Raw genomic sequence first — 19,173 nt, 5'->3', positions numbered from 1 at the left:
TAGTAAGTCAAAGGTGGCTATTTCTCCTATAAGCCAGGGTGTGACGGAAAGGACATTTGCTGATTTCATGATTCTTGTCTCTGCTCCTGACTAGTTCTGTGATTTGGGGTGACAGATAGATGTTAAGGTCAGGGTTCAGAACAAATCTCATACCCACTATAGGAAGGGCCCCCACTGAAATGTGAGTGTATCCACACAGCTGCTGGTATATGCTTACGTCTGCAATATGTATCCATAAGCTAAACACACAACCTTCTTACAACATATTCCTTTTTGAAAAGTTTGATTTAGGTAAATCTCTATACCCAACATGGGGCTTGAACTCATGACCCCAATATCGAGAGTCATGTGCTCTCCTGACCGAGCCAGCCAGACATCCCTCTTATAATATATTCTTAAGCTGAGAATTTCAGAGTCCATAAACCAGACTTATCACTCTTTTATAGGCCATCTAAAAATAGATCATTATCTTTGGTTAAGTCAGATGCCCTAGAACATTAAAAATTAAACATTAAAAATAGAGGGATGACAGCACAAGGTGCTCTTCCTACTCTCTGTTTCTAACTGCCTTAGGACTTGCCTGCTAGTTTTCTGATGGTACGTACACCACGCTAAAGCATGAAGCAAATTGCTAGGCTGGGGATGTGATTTGGTGACGTCAGCTCCATAGGCCGCGGGTACAGCTTTATACACCCCACGGCACCTGGGCCAATTCCAGGCTCACGGTCCCAGTAGTGATGACAACTAATATTTATTGAGTGCTTATTGTTTGTCAAATTCTGCACAAAATATTTTATATAAATTAACTCATTTACTCTCAATTTTCTTGATGAGAAAATGAGGCAGTAAAAGGTTAATTAACTTGCCTAAGTTTTTTTCGCTAATGAGAGGCAGAGCCGGGACTCTAACTCCAGGCACCTGACTCTGGAACCAGACCCTTACCAGCTTCCTGCACAGCCTCTTCTGGTATTGCTGCCAAACCCCGTGAAGAGAGGGGCTGGGTCTCTTGTATTCTCATTTTATTCACAAAGCCCGGTTCTGGTGTGTATTCAGGAAATATATGTAAATAATGAATAAATACTTATCAGTGTTTCTCAAAGCAGTCACAAGGTATTTTGCAAACGATTTCTTTCACATGCTGACGTGCCAACATTTCAAACTGTCAACTCTAAAAAAGTAATAGAGAGCAGACTCAAGGTTGACCGGGGGCGAGGCGGGGGGGATGCTGTCATTCTTTGCTCAGTCGCCTTTTGACGTCATAATAAACAAGCGCAAATATCCCAGTGGCTTAACACACAGGAGTTCATATCTGACTGACAACATGTCCACTGCAAGTGGAGCAAGTCAGCAGGGCATCTGTCCTCCTCCCGGTGCCTCAGTACACAGGCTGCTCCCCTGTGTCCCCAGCATCCCAAGGTAGAGCTCAGAAAAAAGCCGCAAGGTCAAGCAGGACTTTACGCCTCCGCCTGAACTGGCATGTGAAGGATATGCCACCTCCCCTCGGAAGTTACTGGCCGGAGCTAGCCACACAGCCCCAACTGACCACATGGGCCCTGACAACTACAGTCTCCTGTGCACCCAGGGGAGGACTGCACACAGGTGAGCACAGTAATTCTTCCGTAGAGAGAACGGACCGGGGGTATTTATTGGTGTGGAGTTGCTCATCACCTTGGAAGGCCTGTTGAAACGTGTCCCACTGCCCAGTGCTCCTTACGGGGAGGAGAGGAATGAGAAGTGGGGAGATAAAAAGGCACAGGGGAAAGGATGTTACCATGACTCCTTCCTACTCATGCGTTGGAGAATTTGTACACAATTCGTCATATGTATGTCATATGTACATACGGAATGAAGGAAATTACCTCACTGTAGTCAAACAAAACCTTTTCAACGGGTTAAGGAACTAAATGTAAAAAGAAAATCTATACAAGTGTTTGCAAACCTACAAGCCTATGGGCATTTCCTTAGGCTAGGAAAGCCTGTCTTAAGCAAAACAAGGTAAAAAACCTATAGAGGAAAAAGACTGATTCTTAGCCACGTGCAAATTAAAACTTCTCTGACAGAAGATACGACAAAGTTGAAAGAAAATTGATATGCTGGGAGAATATATTTACAACCTGTCCAAGAGAAAGAAAAATCAATAATCAAAATATATAAGAAATCCTAAACATAAAAAAAAATACCCACCATCACCACCACATCAAAGAGGAGGTGCCACGTGCCATTAAACTTATAAAAAGACACTTTAGCTTAATAATAATCAAGAAAAGGTACATTAAAAGAGCAGTGAGATATTTTAAACTCATCAGATTGGCAAAAATCAACATGATTAGTAAAAGCCTTGGAAAGATTGTGTAGAATTACACCTTCGGTCTAGTGTTGCTATAAGGCAGAAGGCAGGACCTTTCTGAAGACCACTGGCAGGAATTCCTCTAACCCAGCAGTTCCACCTCTAGATTTTTATCCTTCACGAATTTGTATATGCACAAAACTACGTGGGCAAAATGCAGTTTTAAAAACATTAAGGCATTGTACATAGTAGGAAAAAAAAACAACTGTTCAACAATAGGGAACATGAGATAAATTACAATGCATCTACATCCTAGACTATCACACAGAGCCATAAAAAAAAAAAAAGTGAGATAAAGGTAGTTGGAAACACCAGGAAAAATAAAGACAGAACTTCATCAGAAAAGGTCTGATGCTAATTTTTCAAAGTAGCATGCTTTTGAGCAGTTGGCAGGCTAGTACCCTGTCACCAGGGTCTGATGCTGGATCAGTAAGAGGGAAGTGCGTACGTAACACCGTCTACCTCTGCGGTGAATGGTACTTACAATCAAGATAAGGCAAGTGCTGCTTATTACTTTTCATCTTTGAGAATCAACCTACAAAGCCTGAAAGACTTAAGGCTATAAAAGATTCAAAAAGTCATCAACAAAAAATTGTTACTGACCATAACACGGTTAAACACAGTAATCCTGGCATGCCCTGGTTGGTGGAAGGAGCTGGAAGCAAGTCTATGGCGAGGGCCTGTCAACGAGCACCCTGTCTCCCAGGGAAGGAGAAATGCTTGCAGGGGGGCGTGCTGCTCTGTGTGTACATTTCGAATTCTTGTACCGTGAATGTATCCTATATTCTTTGTGGGCTCCATAATAAATGTAACATTTTTTAATTTCAATTTTTTAAGAAAAGGAAAACAAAATGTGGGAATAATTTCTGGAAAGCCCTCAGAGACCTATTTAAACGTGTCGATATATCTGTGAGTGTATTTTTCATCTAATTTTCTGAAAAATTCTATTTTCCATTTTATTTATTTTTTAAAAGATTTTATTTATTTATGAGACACACAGAGAGAGAGAGAGAGGGGCAGAGACCTAGGCAGAGGGAGAAGCAGGCTCCATGCAGGGAGCCCCATGTGGGACTCGATCCTGGGTCTCCAGGGTCACACCCTGGGCTGAAGGCGGCGCTAAACCGCTGAGCCCCCCGGGGCTGCCCATCTATTTTCCATTTTTAAAATAGAATCACGGTTGAAACCCAATACACTCTTAAGAGGTTTCCTACTATCGACATGTAAAGCATCCAGAGTACCCATCTTTGATTTTCCCATTTAGACCAACGCGTATTAAGTAACACATTCGAAATTCCTGTATTGATATGACACCACGTGAGAGAAACAGAACAGAAACGTCACCCTAGGATGACTTTAAAGGTGTTTGATTATCCAATATAATCACCTCTTAAGCCCCAATTTATTATGTTATATTAATTATATTAATTATATTTATTAATTATACATATTATATTATATTATATTATATTATATTTATTATAAACATCCTTACTGAAATGCCAACTGTCCTGGTTCATAGGTAAAAGTAACGGCATAAAAAACTAACCCCCCCCAAAAAAAACAAAAAAAAAAACAAAAAAAAACTAACCCCCCCCAAAAAAACAAAAAAAAAAACAAAAAAAACTAACACCCCCCCCCCCCCCCCCCCCCCCCGTCCGCTGGTCAGCACCTGTCGCCAGGTAACGCCACCCTGGGGGCCGCTCTCCAAGTCTCACATTAAAGTGAAGCGGGGCGTGGCGGCAAGGGAGGCCCGAACCAAGGGCGCGCGTTTACCTCTACTCGCTCCCGGGGTCTCCGGGCGGACAAGGCGGGGCCCGCGCTCCCCGGCAGCGCATCGAGCAGCTTCTGCCTCTGAACGCCCGGAGGCCCCGAGTCCGCGCTCCCGGCCGGAGGCTGAGGGAGGGACAAAGGCCGCCCGTCGCCCGCCGCGCGCCGAGAGCCGAGGCCGCTGCCTTCCGAGTCCCTCGCCGACGCGTTCGTTTGGCGGAGCCCAAAGGGGTCTGACGCGCACGGAACCAGGAACGTCGGGCCCAGGTGTCCGGAGGAAACGCAGGCGAACGCGGGGGCCGGGACGGAGGCAAACGCAGCCCGGCCGCGGCCTCCCAAGGCGGCCTGAAGGGCCCGTGGGACCAGGAGCGCGGAGTGTGCAGGGAAGACGGAGCCTGCTGGAGAGAGGTGGGGGCGCAGTGGGGCTCACCTGAGGACGCGGCGGGCACCGCGCTTTCCTGGAGCTGGGCCGGGCCTCAGCCCGGTGGGGCACGCGGTGGGGCACGGGGGCCGGGCCTCAGCCCGGTGGGTCACCTCAGACGGGCCTCAGCCCGGTGGGGCACGCGGTGGGTCACGTGAGCCAAGCCGGGCTTCAGCCTAGTAGGTCACGTCAGTCGGGCCTCAGCCCGGTGAGTCACGTGAGCCAGGCCTCAGCCCGGTGGGACACCGCAGCCGGGCCTCAGCCCGCTGGGTCACGTGAGCCGAGCCGGGCCTCAGCCCGGTGGGTCACCTCAGCCCGGTGGGTCACGTCAGTCGGGGCGTCCGTTAGGTCAGCGATGGCACCGCCGTGACCCAGACACCTGTGTTAGTGAGTCATGGAGCGGGAAGGAGCGGGGAAGGCAGACGCTGCCAGCCGGGAAGCCTTTCACGAGACGGTTTGGGAAACCACAATCACGGTCCGAGAGGCCTGGAGGAGGATCAAGGTGGCAGCAATGGAAGCCAGAGGGCACACGTGAGGGACACGGCCCCGGGCCCAGAAGCAGAGCTTGGCCCCAGGAACACCGCCGCGTCCGCAGCAGCGGCGCCCCCGACGCTCCCGGCCCCGCCCCCGAGGAGCCCGCCCGCCGCAGCAGGCTCAGGTCAGCCCAGCGCCCAGGTCGGCTTCCGCAATTCTAGCTCCTTCTCTAACCTCACACGATATGGAAATGAAATGAGGCGAGCTGAGGAATTCCGCGACGTTCCCCCTTCCCCACCTACAGGAGTCTCCAAACCCTCGCGTCTCAAAGCCAACGTTTTTACGACCAACTGCATTTTCTATTCTCATCCCTGCGGAGCTCGGCTTCTGGCAGGCTGATCTTACCATTCATTCATTCATTCATTCATTCATTCACTCACTCACAGGCTCTCTATGGACGACCCCACTGAAGATTCAGGAGTCAAAACAAGAGCAGCACTGCAGTCCCCCATCACGGATCAGACGTTCCGCAGGAGAGGCCAACCCGCAGAGTGGAGCGGGCGTTAGGAGGTGAGTGCGGGGAGAACAAGAGGGCCCTGCCCACCTGCAGAGAATTCTCTCTCTCTGCGGTGCTTTTTTTTTTTTTCTGCCTTTCCAAACCCAGCCTATTGTTTAAGATTCCGAGCAAACTTTCTCCCTGTTCTAGGCCTCCCATAACCCCTTCAGCACCCAGCGATCTCATCTCGTTCAATGTCTCGGATTGTCTGCGTCTTACCTTCGTGTGCCGTTCACGCGTAGGACACCCCCTCTGCTAGGAAACATTCTGTAGAATAGATGTGGTTACAGGTAAACACAAGAGCCTGAGAATTTTTCTGTTAAACGTTTGGTGAAATCACATGACTTTTGTAGTAAGATGGTAACATAAGAGTTTGATGCGTCTGAAGTAACCGAGTAAAACTTGAAAGAAAAAAACACAATGACCCGTATTGGAGGTTGGGGGTTCGGCAGTTAAAGGGAGGGGTAGGGCCAAGGTTTGATCGGGGTAGATCGAAAAGAGATGGAGGGGTCTTTGCAACGAAGCCATGGAGACAGGAGACAGGGTAGAAGGGATTTATCTAGAGTAGAATGCATGAGAGGAATATTTAAAAGAAAGGGTATGAGGACATATGATTACTGTAACTCCGTTCATGACAATGTCCTAGGATTCTGATCATTTATAAGCAGAGCAAGAATAATCAGAGCTATCTTTTGAACCAATAACAGTCCTCAAATTTGTTTAATAATAAAAAAAATTTGATAGGTGCATGTGCTTAATATAAATTCCTGACTCTCCAGATCATTTAAACTAGAGTCTTCTGGGGAAAGGCCAAGGTGTGGGTACTTCTGTTTAGTATGTGTTCTACATGATTCTTTTATTCGGTAAGTTGAGAAAACGCAGGTTGACCAAGACCGTGACAGCGGGTGTGAGATTTTGCTATCCACGGTGCTTTCTGGTCGTCATTAGCCGGGAGAAGAACCACAAATAACAATGGTTTGGGTCTGGGTCTAGGAGAATGCTGGCCACGCCGGTAGGGCACATCTGCCCCGCTCCCCCCTGGAAAGCTACAGGAGACGCGGTCGGTCGGCTGACCAAGCGTCACTCTAAGCTCCCTTGCCACGTTCACCAGAGTCTGGAAAAGCTAAACACCCAGCTTCCCGAGCACTCTTGGGATACATCTACATGACACATATGGGTCAATGAGATCAAAGTTGAGGTTTCCTGGGTGTTCTAGAAATGCTTTTATTTCCTTGGTCTGCAAGGCAGACACGACCGGTGCCACTGCATGCTTTCTTCCCAGCCTGAAGTCACGTATGACGCGTCTCTCACCGCAGCAGACATTGTGGGATTGAAGGGAACCAGGACAACGGACAATGGGCTTAATATTGTGGGTCTGGATTTCTGGTTGTGAAGAAGATGGAGGAAGGGGAGGAGGAGGAGGGGCAGCTGGAGCTCATCTTCTCCTGAGCTGAGGAGAAAAGAGAAGGGGAAGGAGCGGGAAAGAAGGCTTCTAGTCTTAAAAGCCATTTTAAATGTTGGTTTCTGTTCACGTGCAACTGAAACCATTCCCAAGTGGGTCAAAGGGAAAGTGGGGTAAGCTCAGGCCTGAGGCAAGAAAAGACGCCTCATCCCGAGGAACAGGCCTGAGTGAAAGGCTGGCGATCCGCTCGGGCCGGCTGGGGCGAGGGTGCAAGCCGCCTGAGCCCACCGGGTCTGGGGGAGAGTTCCAGAGACGGGCTAGGTCAGAGCAAGCCGAGAGCCCGCGCTCCCCTGAGAGCAGGCGCCCTGCTGGCCCAAGGCCTCAGGAGCTGCCCCACAGGATCCGCGGCGCAGCTGCCCTTCCCTCAGCGAGTAAGGCCGCACAGCCTAGGTGGGGTGGCCGCGGCCTTCGGCTCTCGGGGGTCTTTTGGTTTTGGTTTATCTTTAAAAAAAAACTTTTTTTAATTTTGTGCATGTGTGTGTTTTATTTTATTGGAGTTCGATTTGCCAACGTACAGTATGACCCCCCTGGGCTCCCCCGTCAAGGCACCGAGGGGGCACTTCGGGGGGGCACTTCTGGGCGTTCTCTGGACGCCTCGCTGTGAAGAGCGGCATCTGATAGGTGGGCAACTGGCTTTTCCGAGAACGTCGCCTCCGATGGGGAAAAGGAAGCAGCCAGAGGAGCTGCTGCTCCGCATCTAACTCAAACCGAGAGAGAGAGAGAGAGAGAGAGAGAGAGAGAGAGAGAGAGAGAGAGACACTGCGTGAAATGGGCGTGGAGAGTCTGTGGGTCCAGGAAAACAAGGCCTCACGCGCACAGCTGCCGTTTATTGAACATCTACTGTGAAAACAATATGATTAATAATTCACACATAATATTTAAAATATTTACAAATGCTCTGCAAGGTGGATATTATCCTCGGTTAACAAATAGACTAAATGTTTATACTGGTTAAGTAAACCGTGCGAAGCCGCGCTCCCGCCGCTCCTCCTGCGCTCACTCGGGCAGCTCGACCCGGGCCTGCTCCGGCCAAGAGACACTTTGCTCCCCTCCGCGTTCTCCCGTGTATCCAGGGCCCGAGGGGTTCCCTGTGGCCGCATGGCCCCCAAAACTGTGACTTTTAACAACTGACCACAGAGGAATAGGATGACTCCGCGCTTGGAGACTGGAGAACCTGCTAAGCTTCTGGTAGGAGCACTCAGCCTTGAAACAACGCCCCTCGTCAGCCCTTCTGGATGTGGAAAGGCTTTCTCCTCAGCCGGCAGCGGCGCCTCCATGACCCGACCGCAGAGCAGCCCCAGCGCAGCAGTCATTGGACGTTAAGGAAAATAGATCGACTCTCTAATGTGGAAAGTAACTTAGTCGTGCCGTGCATTTGAAGCCTGAAATGGTAAACAGAGAAAACTATGACATAAAAATTTTACTTTAAACTTTTAATAAATTATATACTAGATTAAACGGCTGACTAAATAATACTGAAGACTTGGCCGATTATATGCTGATCAGTTCGGGCATATGTGGTTCTATACAGACACTTTTTTTTTTTTCAGTTTTCATCTAGTTTCATCTTTCATTTTTTCATCTAGTTTCAGTGAAATAAGCTAAATACTCACTTTCTTCGCTATAGCAGTTTGTCCTTATTGGAAAACTAAACTTACGCTCCACCTTTATTTACCTCTGTAAACTCAACTTCCGTGTTTTAGTTATAAATAACGAAGCCAGTGAAGTCTCTAGACGTGAGTGGCCGAGGAGCCATGTCTTTGGGTGAGAGACCCACAGCAAGAGGTGGGCTCAGCCAAGGTCTTCACTGAACTGAGCGAGCCACACAACGAACGACACCTTAGATCCGGTCTATCCCTGGGAGGGGACAATACCCAATACACTGAGTGTGAAGAGCCCACGACCACAGTATACCACAACCGCTCTCCTGGGAATTAAGGGAAAGCTTGTCCATGCTGTTCTTTCAGTGGCAAAGGAGGATCACGTTCAGAAATAATGATAAAATCTGACCCATTGGCATTTTTCCGTATGCAGAGAAATCAAACAAAAATCACTAGGCACATCGGATCAGTTATTTGCTTTGTGCAGAGACACACGTCTGTAGAATATTCCAAAATGTCCTCATCACCTGCAGGGCCGCTGTGTGGATGGGTGGCGCCCCGCACAAGGAGCACGGGAGGTCAACGCCCGCCCGTGCCCCTGGCCGCGTGCCCCCCCAACACCGTGCTGGGCCCAGTGGACCAAGGTGTAGCTGGTCGCGATCGGTCCCCCCCGGGAGCGCACCCAGGACCTGTGCGGCTAGCCAAGTCCCTCAGTGGCCCTGCTCCCATGAATGAGAGGGGACCAAAGCCATAATCCAGAAAGACCTTCTTCTGGGGCCTGGGGGCGAAGGTATAAAGGGACCCGGAAGTGGCCCTGCTGGGCTCTGGGTTCCTGGGCAGCACAGACCCTGGGCTGCAGAGGATAGGCCACACGCCTGGCACCTCGCTATAGGGCTGCACGTGGACGTGCCCTTCTGGGCAGACGGTGTTCACATGATCCTGCGGCTCTCCTGACTGGGCTGCTGAAAACCTGGCTTCAAGCACACAGCTGGCCATAGTATCTTACGGCTCGGATGGAAAATATTCAACAATTCGCTCTCTTCCTACTGCCTTATAGTTCTTATTTTTCCCCTTGACCCTAATTACTCCTTGACCTAGAATCCCAGGGTGTTGGAAACTGAGGAATCCTTTGAGATCAAACGCAGCAGCCTCTTGCTTTCTGCATGATAGAAGTGAGGCCACTTTGTGCTTTCTGCCCCACTTAATTCTTCTGATACCTGCTCACATTCTGCACCGTTCACAAGCTCCCGGAAAATATGAGCTAGAAAAATCTGCTCGCTGCAAATCTTGCTCTGCGTAGTCCCAAACCCAAACTAAGGAGTACAGGAACCGGAAAGGCAGCTAGACACCCACGTGCTTTGACACCGAAAGAGCTCCATTATGATCTCCGTTATGTTATTTGTACCCTAGACAAAGTTCTTATTTCATTAGTTAAAAACTTCTTTGAGGGACACCTGGGGGGCTCCGTGGTTGAGCGTCTGCCTTGGGCTCAGGGCGTGACCCCAGGGTCCCAGGATCAAGTCCCGAATCGGGCTCCCTGCAGGGAGCCTGCTTCTCCCTCTGCCTGTGTCTCTGCCGCGCTCTCTGTCTCTCATAAATAACTAAATAAAATCTTTTTAAAAAAGTAAAGAAACCTTCTTTGAGAGTAGGGGCTGTGTCTTTTAAAGTTTGTTTTAATATATACAGAGTCAAGCACAGTATTACCAATGCCCAGGAGTTTAGTAAATATTATTTGTTGATGATGAGCTGTTCTATCCCCTCAGCTGCCAAGCGGCATCCTACATCATCGCCCCAGACAGGTGAGAATCCATTCTGCTCCTAAAGCCCTCCCAGGAGTGGGAATCTAAACCTTCTTCCATAACTCATTTGAGTGTCTGATAAGGCTTAGAGTCGGCAGGAAGTCTCTTCCTAAGAAGGCGGCATTTAGGAACACTGCGCAGTAAATGCTGGAGTCCCAGAGGCATTGGGGCCAGTCACTTGAATGACAAGGTTCTGTCCCGAGGGATGGGGTGAGGGAGCTGGGCAGGTGTCTGAGGGGAAGGCAGTCACATGAGGAAGAAAAAGGGCACAGTTTAGGTTTCTGTCCTGTTCAGAGAAAGTGGCATTGTTCACACTTGTTAGGAGAATAGCCTGGTGTTAAAAGGGTGTGGGATGGGTAGGCATTGGGGAGGTGGGGAGGTGGAAGGTGGGGAGGGCGGAGGGGGGAGGTGAGGAGGTAGGGAGGTGGAGAGGTGGGAAGGGGAGGGGGGAGGTGAGGAGGTAGGGAGGAGGATGGGGGAGAGGGAGGAGGTGGGGAGGGCTCTAGGGGTGACGGGGGAAGGCAAGTGTGCCCAGCCCTGTACACCCCTCCCCGGAGTGGTCCGAGACCATAAATTGCCATGACCATTCCACGGACATCAGTGTTAGTTCCTGTTAAGAGAGGAAACCCTCATACCCTAGCCACTCTATGAGTGATCTGGATATTTCCTCTGCAGAGAGAGACAGAGAGACAGAGGAAGACAGAGACACAGAGACAGAGGGAGAGATAGTGCACACCCGCACATAAGAGGAGGGGCCCGCGGGAGCAAAGGGCTAGAGGTGAGAGAAGCTTAGTCGGCGTCTAGCATCCTCTCGGCCCAAAGAGCTCAGCCAGGGGACCCACGTCGGGCCGAAAACCCAAACTGATCCCTCCAACAGGGGAACCGCAAACTCGGGGACTCTCTGGGAGAGGAGGCAGGAGGGCGGAGCTGGAGGGAGAGCGAGGACAAAGTGAGGCCGCGCAGGTGAGAGACAGTAGGTCTGCTGAGATCCTGCCCCGGAGGGATAAGATAGAGCTGGGCCTCCAGGGAGTGGGCTGATGGAGAGGGTACGTGTCAGGGCCCACATGTACCCCGTGCCTGGGTCCTGGGCTGGGAGGCACGGACCTAGGCCGGGGGATGGAGCGTGGCGCCTGGCTTCCCTCCTGGGACTTGGAGTGACCTGCCCCCGGATGATGTTCAGATGATGTTTGTACCACTGGATACATCCAACGAAGTGTTCAAGACACATTTCCTGCACCCCGATTATTTGGAGGAGAGAGGAGCCTGCACCTGGCTAGAGCTTGTTTCCAGGTGGCTGAGACCAGGCAGGTTTGGGCATGCGAGGTCGTGGTGGTGGGGGAATTGGTCGATGATGATGGTAACGAGTCACCCAGGAGACCCCGGGTCAGGTGACACGTGTCCCGGTCCCGCAGGCCTTAGCCAGTCTTTCTTGGGGGCCCCGCAAACAGAGAAGGTAGTTGACTGGAGAACAGTGGAGAGCAGCGGAGTTAAGAACCTGAGATAACACAAGGAGTCCATGAGGTATCTATCGGGAGCCTAGGGAGGAAGTGTGGGCAGGAGGGAATGAGTCATAACAGTGGGTTATGAGCCTTCCAAGGATCGTCAACCCCTTGGAATAGAACAAAGGCTGCACATGCTTGTTCCATCCCCTGTTTCTTACCAGCTCCCACAAGTCACTTTCTACAGCTCTGTGGGAACCTGACGTTATTGTCTTCAGATCGTAAATGACTTACTTGACGAATGCCGAAATCACAGGACTGTGGGTAAAGAAAATAATCTCCACATATAAGAAAAGGATCCCTAATCCATTCCCCAAAGTCCTCTCTCTTCCCTCGCCTGTGCATGCCTGTGTGCATGTGTGGACGGGGATGCCTGTTCCAGATATCAGCATCATCCTCAACGCACACGTTTCGAGGCATTTTCAGGTCAGAAACTTGAGTTAAAACCAAAGCCGGCCAAAGCCCTAAATACCAGGCCTGCTTTTCTTGGCATTTTCCAGGGTCTCTGGCACACATCCATGAAAAATAATGAAATACCACTTGTTAGATTTTTGGGTGATGGTTGGGCCTTTTATTCACTTCTGCTTACACGTTACTAGGTACCTGTTTTATATCAAATCAAGCTGGGCGGCTCATTTAAGGTGTTTACTAGATGCGAGGCTGATCCGTCTGTGATCATACTGGCATTTCCATAATGGGCTACTGGCTCAAATATTTCCTCTATAAACCAGGCAGATGTATGTATTCAAAGCTGAGACTATGCCCTTTAGACAACAACGTTTTCCCACATTCTGACTTAGGCCTAAGGAATTGCTAGGGTGTGAGCATGGGTATTACTTATTAACAGAGATTCTAACCTCACCTTTTAATAAGATTAGAGAAAAAAGAATCCTTTTTCCATACTTAGGATATGTTTTATAATCTTTTTTAAGCACTTGTCCATGTTCCCACTCTGCTGTACCTAGTAGGGGAACTTGTGCCCCTATCGGGCAGTTGGGTGAGACATGGGGTAAGTTGGAAGAGCGTGCCCTAAATGCTCTGCCCACAGCTCAAAGGTCTTTACATTTTCCTTTATCGTCCCATTCTATACTGTTTGCTATGCTATAAAAATGCCCCCCCCACAATACCCCACAAATAACTGGACCATTCAGCATACTATACCAGATTTAACCAGCTTTGCTTTTTGTGTTTCTATTACTTTGATTGAGTACTTTGGCCTCATGCCTGTGCAGTAGTCAACGTGTGTGTGTGTGTGTGTGTGTGTCAATTCTGTAGGCCGTAAACCTACAGATAGCGTTCCAAAAGCCTCCAAGTGAGGCACGAACCTACAGCTCCAGATGTGGGTAACCGGTGCTCGCCTAGAACGCTGACTCTGTGCCTTGTGCATGTAATACATAAAACAAACTGATACATAAAACAAGCGTAATCTCTACCATCGAGAAACTCCTGGTCCGGTGGCTGAGACAGACTGTAAATCAAATAATCAGATGCGTGCAAAGCGGTCCCCATGAGAAGCACTGGAAAGGAGCAGAAACCTGTTGTACAGAGACCATTGGAGTAATCAGGAGATTTGGTCTTGTCCGGGGGTCGGGAAGATTTTTCCAGGAGAGTAATGCTTGTGCTGAGACCTGGAGGAGACGTAAAAGTACCCGGCTCACCAAGGAGCGGAGACGTGGCGTGGGAGGAGGGGGCAGGCGCCCCAGATCTGTGGTGGGAAGGAGCAGAGCCCCGGTGAGAACCGGAGGAAGCTCCACGTGGCTGCAACACAGAGCCCAGGCCCAGGAGGAAGCACGCCTGCGGGCTTCAGAGGTTTGGGCGTTCAAGGTTCACAAGCCGCCCTGTGCAAACACGCCGGAGGGAAGCAGAGAGGAAGCAGGGAGTTTATTGTGGAGGAGAGATCCTGCTCTTGGTGTCTCTGTGTATATTTAACCAGCGCATGGGATTTAAGGAGATCTCGAAGATGAGATTCGTTCCAAAGCTTCCAAGTGTTAATTCACCTGGCTGCTCCAAGTAGATCGCTGTTTATCAGCTTAAAGTTCCAAGGATCAAGTCCCTAAAATTCATTGTGGGCAGTTCTCCCAATACGGTTTCCTGGTTGATCTGTCGTCCAGGTGGTGGCATGCCATGGTGCACACACAAGCCGCGTCCGGGGGCTCCCACTGGGCCGCCCGGGCGGGGGACGCGCAGCGAGTTCAGCGGGTGCTCAGGCAGCTCCCTGAGCTTGGCTTCGTGGAACAGGGGGAACTGCGGCCGAGACTCTCCTGCCGGGCCGGGGCCCCTGGTAGGCCTCTGATCCACGGTCACGGGAGACTCACCTACCGGGCGTTCCTTTCGGTTCCGCCTCTCGCCTTTTTTGCTCCCCGACTTCGTGTTGCTATTGGCTCGAGCGGTAGGTCAGTGCCGCTGCAGGTGGTCTCCCCGACGGCCTCTCATGTCCTGCATCGGAAAGTTGTAGTAAGTCTCTGGAAACTGTGGCTTCCTACTCAATTCCTAGGTGAGAAACAAAGTGTTTGGTAAGTACCCTGGCCTCCCCACCTCCCTACCTCTACACCAAGGCCTCCTTGTTAATTAAGAACAGCTCTAGCGGGCTGCGGTGCAGGCTCCAGGTGAGGAGAGAACGCTGTTTTGTGTTTGATAGTTTGGGGCCGAGTGGGACAGTGACCTCTCTCTCTAACAACAAAACCCATGAAGTCGCTTCTTCTTATGGCTGAACTTCCTTATTGTATAGCTAGGCTCGCTCAGGGAGACGTTGTGACTGACAGCCACATGTCCTAGGAAGCACAACCCCTCGGGATGCCTGGCTGGCTCAGTCCGAGGAGCATGCGACTCGCTCTCGGGGTTGTGAGTTCGAGCCCCACCTTAAGTACAGGGATTACTTAAAATACAAAAACAAAAACACAAAGTTTCTTCCTGCCGTGAGCAGGCTCTTCCCAAAGGCATTGGGATATTCCATTTTGGGGTGGGAAAGGTCACGACCCCAACTCTCCCCGAGACAGAGTAACGCCGAGATTCATTGCTCTGCGATATTGTCCTGGGCGCAAGTTCCCGAGTGGAATGTGGCGTGAAACAGAATTCTTGCAGAGTTGCTCATGTGTGCAGCTGTGCGTGGCATGAAAATCCCCAGAGCAAACCTCCAGGCTGCCAAAAAGAGCCGGGCCCAAGCTCCTGGGGAGAGCACACTTGTGGGCCACTCGAGCTCCGGGGGACGGGGAGGCAGCTGGGCCCCCACTCCCCTCTCAGTCCCTTCCCCGCACCCCTGCTGCCTGCTGGGGAGGCTGGGGTCCCCCTTCCGCTCCCCATCTCCCCTCCCCGTCCCCCACTTCCCGAGGCGCCCCCCAGCTCGGAGTGGAGGAGCTCTCTGGGGGTGCAGGTGTCCACCCCCCACGGAGGGTCTCCGGCCTCTGGTTCTTGGGTCCGCGTCGGGTCGGAGCCTGCTGCCGCCGTGGAGCCGAGTGGACCGTGAGCAGCAGGGCCGCTGGGCCGCTCGGCCAAGGCCAGCTCTGTGTCGGCCCGGGGACCGCACACCCTCTGCTGGAGCACAGGGGGGCCCAGCCAGGCCCCCAGGACCTCGGGCCCTGGGGTGGTGGCTGGGCGACCTCAGGCTGCCGCCAACTCAGCCTGTCCCCCGCTTCCTCGCCTGTGGACAAGGGATACCTGGGTCCGCGCCCCTGCGATGGCGACTGGAACGGAGCGAGCCCGTGAGTCAAGGTGAGCCCATCTCCGCTCGGCAGCCGGCAGGGCTCCAGCCCTCAGGCCATTGCTGTCACCTTAGTGGGGTTGACCCCAGCGCCGAGGCCCCACTGCCAAACAGGAGAAACTGTTTGAGGGGCGCCCCCTCTCCCCCGCTCTGTATACCTGTGTGACATGGGACAATGCTGACAAAACACCCTGGTCTTGTATGGCTCTTGTGACCTGTCGCCAACATGGTTTAAGCAGAGACGTACCAGGCCCTGTGACACGGCTGGCACCTGGTAGGCGCTCCCAAATGTTGAGGAGCCGGGGCGGGGCCGAGGGGCAAGGGGTGCCGGTGCCAGTTAGCAGAATGACCCGGCTGGGCACGCAGGGCTGGTTGGCAAGGACCGAGTACCCACTCCGCCGCGGTGCTGTTAACATGGCCCTTATGTTATCAATGAAGATGCCGGGGGATCCCTGGGTGGCTCGGCGGTTTGGCGCCTGCCTTTGGCCCAGGGCGTGACCCTGGAGACCCGGGATGGAGTTCTGCGTCGGGCTCCCGGCATGGAGCCTGCTTCTCCCTCTGCCTGTGTCTCTGCCTCTATGTCTATCATGAATGAATAAATAAATAAATAATTCTTTTAAAAAAATAAAAACAACTGAAGATGCCAAGTTTCTGAGCGGGTAGGAATCTTGTCTACCATCACACAGTCGTGTGGGTAGAACTGCATCTAGAACCAGGTTCCCCCGGCTTCCAAACTAGCCCTGTGGCTGTGACACTGTCACTAGGTATGTATAAAATCAAATTTGTTGTATTCGATTCCAATGACAACTTGGTTACTGGGTTGTACCATCTTCCCAGTTTGTTGCCCGAAGAAGACTGCATTAGAAGGTTGTAGGAGAGGGGCAGCCCCAGTGGCACAGTGGTTTAGTGCATTGAGTGCCGCCTGCGGCCCGGGGAGTGATCCTGGAGACCTGGGATCAAGTCCCACGTTGGGCTCCCTGCATGGAGCCTGCTTCTCCCTCTGCCTGTGTCTCTGCCTCCCTCCATCTCTCTCTTTCTCTCTCTCTCTCTCTCTGTCTCTCATGAATAAATAAATAAAATCTTTTTTTTTTTTTTTTTTTTTTAAAAAAGAAGGTTGTAGGAGTGCATGGGAGCTCCTGTGCCCCAGGGGAGGGCTCCCCGCAGACAAGCCTTTGCCTCCAAAGAACAGGTGACTTACAAGATTGTTGGAAGGAAGTGAGAACTAGGTGCTCGTGACTTCCCGCCTCTTGGTGGGGACTTGCCCCAGGACAGTGTCTCCCAGCCCCCTGGCTGAGCAGTGTCCCATCCCCTGTATGGGAAGGGCTGTAACTGCTCAGTTCTGCATGTGGCTGCGGAGGAGAAGTTTGGGGGAAGAGAAATATTAGGAAGCCCATTTGGTTGTATATCTGAGTTTTGACATCCCAAAAGTAAAAAAAAAAAAAAAAAAAGATCGAAAAATAAAATAAAAACATTTTATAAAATCTGAACACAATTTACCAGTGTTCCACAGAATGCTAGCCTTGCCAAGTTTTAAGAGGCATGTCTTCAAAAAAGAGCTCCTCTAGGGGGTGGCTCAGTCTGTTAAGAATCCGACTCTGGATCCCATCTCAGGTCTTGATCTCAGAGTCCTGGGTTCAAGCCCCGTCCTGGGCTCCATGCTGGGCGTGGAGCCTATTTAAAAAAGAAAAGAAAAGAAAAGAAAAGAAAAGAAAAGAAAAGAGATTCATTGGGTTTATAAGATTTTCATATTGCAAGTTTTCTCAGCCTTTACGATGCTAATGAACACTGCACATTTCTAGAAAATGGACCTAACATGTGAGATCTCCCAAACTTCCTTAATATTGGAAGCTTTTACTCCCCAAAGCAAAGGCTATGTGCCCATGATGAGTGGAACGTGGTTTGAGAAATCTTGACATAAGGTTATGATAGTATCTGTTTTTAAAAAAGAAAAAAAAAATTGCTGTACCTCTCGAGGAACATTTGGGGCATCCTTCCCATAAAGCAAAGTCTGCTCACTTTCTAACAACTATGATAAGGCCGTGTGTGTGTGTGTGTGTGTGTGTGTGTGTGTGTGGTCGGAACAGCAGAGTTAGTCACAAATGTGAGCGTGGGCAAAGTTAATTTCTATAAGAATTGTAGTCCCACCAGAAAAAAAAAAGAATGAGAACAATTCAGAATAAAATGAAGTAGGTGAATTGTCTGTTTCCAGCTCCAGCTACATGCTTTGGCAATCTCCCTTAGGGGTGCAGATCCTAATTGTTTGGAAGACGCAGGTGCCGCCGGAGTCTATGGATGTGGACCATGGCGAGGCTGCCCATTTGAAAACAAGAACTTGGAGTTCCCACTGGCTGTCATTACGGAGGGGTCAGCACGTCCCATCAGCTGTGACAACCACTGCCCTGGGGTCTGCATCTCCAGCCCCCACCTTGCAGGACAGTCAGCCACTCAGCCCACGGGAGAGGCGTCCCAAGGCACCTGGGCCGGGGGACTGTTTACTAGGTGTGTGTTTCTTTTAGCTGCAGGAGGGCATCAGGTAAGAGATAAAGTGAAGTCATAATACCATTATTTTTATTTTTAAAGATTTATTTTAGAGAGAAAGGGCGGGCGTGTGCACAAGCCGGAGCAGGGGAAGGGGAGGGAGAGAATCTCACGCAGACTCTTCTCCACCGCCCCGCCCCCACCTGCTCCCTGCTGAGCATGGAGCTCCATCCCCGACCCTGAGATCATGACCTGAGCCAAAATCAAGAGTCGATGCTTAACCCACTGAGCCACGGGCACCCCGCTGTTATTTTTATTTTATGTTTGGAAATGATTTCTGCATATTTGTACTTGATATCTTACACATTTGCAATATTTAAGATAATTTGACATTTTAGAATGCCCAACAGGTTATTCTTTCGATGCCGATTTAAAACATCAACATGGGTCTGTAATGGACTTAGGTTTGTGATTTCAAGTGAAAAGATATGAGGTTTGTGATTTCAAGTGAAAAGATATGAGGGTTTTATTAAATCTGTGAGCAGTTCTGCCATGTTGGAGAGAACTTAAGATTCATCATATTTTATAATTGGTTTATCATATTTATAAGCATTACTTAACTGCTTGTGATTCTTTTGTTTGTTGAGCACTGTAGTATCTTAAAAAGAAAAGTGAATACATTAAGCGTACAAACGCAGTTTAATAATTCAAGGGAATTTAATTAACTAAATTGTAAACGTTTCCTTAGAAGGAGAGTTAGATATACAACTTGAAATCCCAAGCTTTTAAAGGAAAAGTAGGTTTTCAGATTTGTAATACATGAATTTGAATTACTGTATATTGTCTTCTTTGCCCACAAAAGTGGGTCTTTAAGAGCCTTCCAGAGCCAAACTGCCCTGGGGTGGCTGGGGCGGTGGTGAGGAGAGGCAGGAAGTGAACAGGACAATAATCTTCCGTGGGACATGGGCAGATACATTAACAGTATCAAAGAGTGGAATCCAGTGGATTGATTGCAACCACCGCTGCATCCACTGAGCAGTTTTTGAGATGCTGATCTAGGAGATGGTGGGTC

At 50.3% G+C, this 19,173-nt stretch overlaps 1 protein-coding gene and 1 long non-coding RNA gene across 5 annotated transcripts; one reads left to right on the top strand and one right to left on the bottom strand.

The window, feature by feature from the left end:
* Positions 1 to 1,546: 1,546 nt before the first annotated feature.
* On the top strand, positions 1,547 to 5,865 carry LOC140622364 (uncharacterized). The gene is made up of 4 exons (XM_072808143.1): positions 1,547 to 1,599; positions 4,014 to 4,522; positions 5,456 to 5,579; positions 5,716 to 5,865. The coding sequence occupies exons 1-4, from the start codon at positions 1,547 to 1,549 to the stop codon at positions 5,822 to 5,824; spliced, it is 795 nt and encodes a 264-aa protein (XP_072664244.1). The 3' UTR covers positions 5,825 to 5,865.
* A 1,635-nt stretch (positions 5,866 to 7,500) lies between these two features.
* Positions 7,501 to 15,778, bottom strand: LOC140622331 (uncharacterized). 4 transcript variants are annotated; one of them, XR_012022096.1, is made up of 4 exons: positions 15,581 to 15,778; positions 14,242 to 14,416; positions 13,360 to 13,554; positions 7,501 to 8,409 (listed from the first exon to the last, which is right to left on the bottom strand). It is a non-coding gene; the product is annotated as an uncharacterized lncRNA (long non-coding RNA). The 4 variants fall into 4 exon arrangements; XR_012022097.1 differs by having other exon boundaries at positions 13,360 to 13,461; XR_012022095.1 differs by lacking the exon at positions 13,360 to 13,554.
* Between the last annotated feature and the right edge of the window lie 3,395 nt (positions 15,779 to 19,173).

Source organism: Canis lupus, chromosome 31 (assembly GCF_048164855.1).
Source record: "Canis lupus baileyi chromosome 31, mCanLup2.hap1, whole genome shotgun sequence".
In the NCBI taxonomy this organism is placed as follows: domain Eukaryota; kingdom Metazoa; phylum Chordata; class Mammalia; order Carnivora; family Canidae; genus Canis; species Canis lupus.
The sequence above is the reverse complement of the archived record's forward strand: the minus strand, read 5'-3'. Positions and strand labels throughout refer to the sequence as shown.

Excerpts from the sequence above, each read along its gene's own strand:
- LOC140622364 (XM_072808143.1), top strand. The coding sequence starts at position 1,547 with ATGGGCCCTGACAACTACAGTCTCCTGTGCACCCAGGGGAGGACTGCA. Across the intron at positions 4,523-5,455 it reads ACGGAGCCTGCTGGAGAGAG|GCTCTCTATGGACGACCCCA; the intron begins GTGGGGGCGCAG and ends ACTCACTCACAG. Across the intron at positions 5,580-5,715 it reads AGTGGAGCGGGCGTTAGGAG|GCCTCCCATAACCCCTTCAG; the intron begins GTGAGTGCGGGG and ends TCCCTGTTCTAG.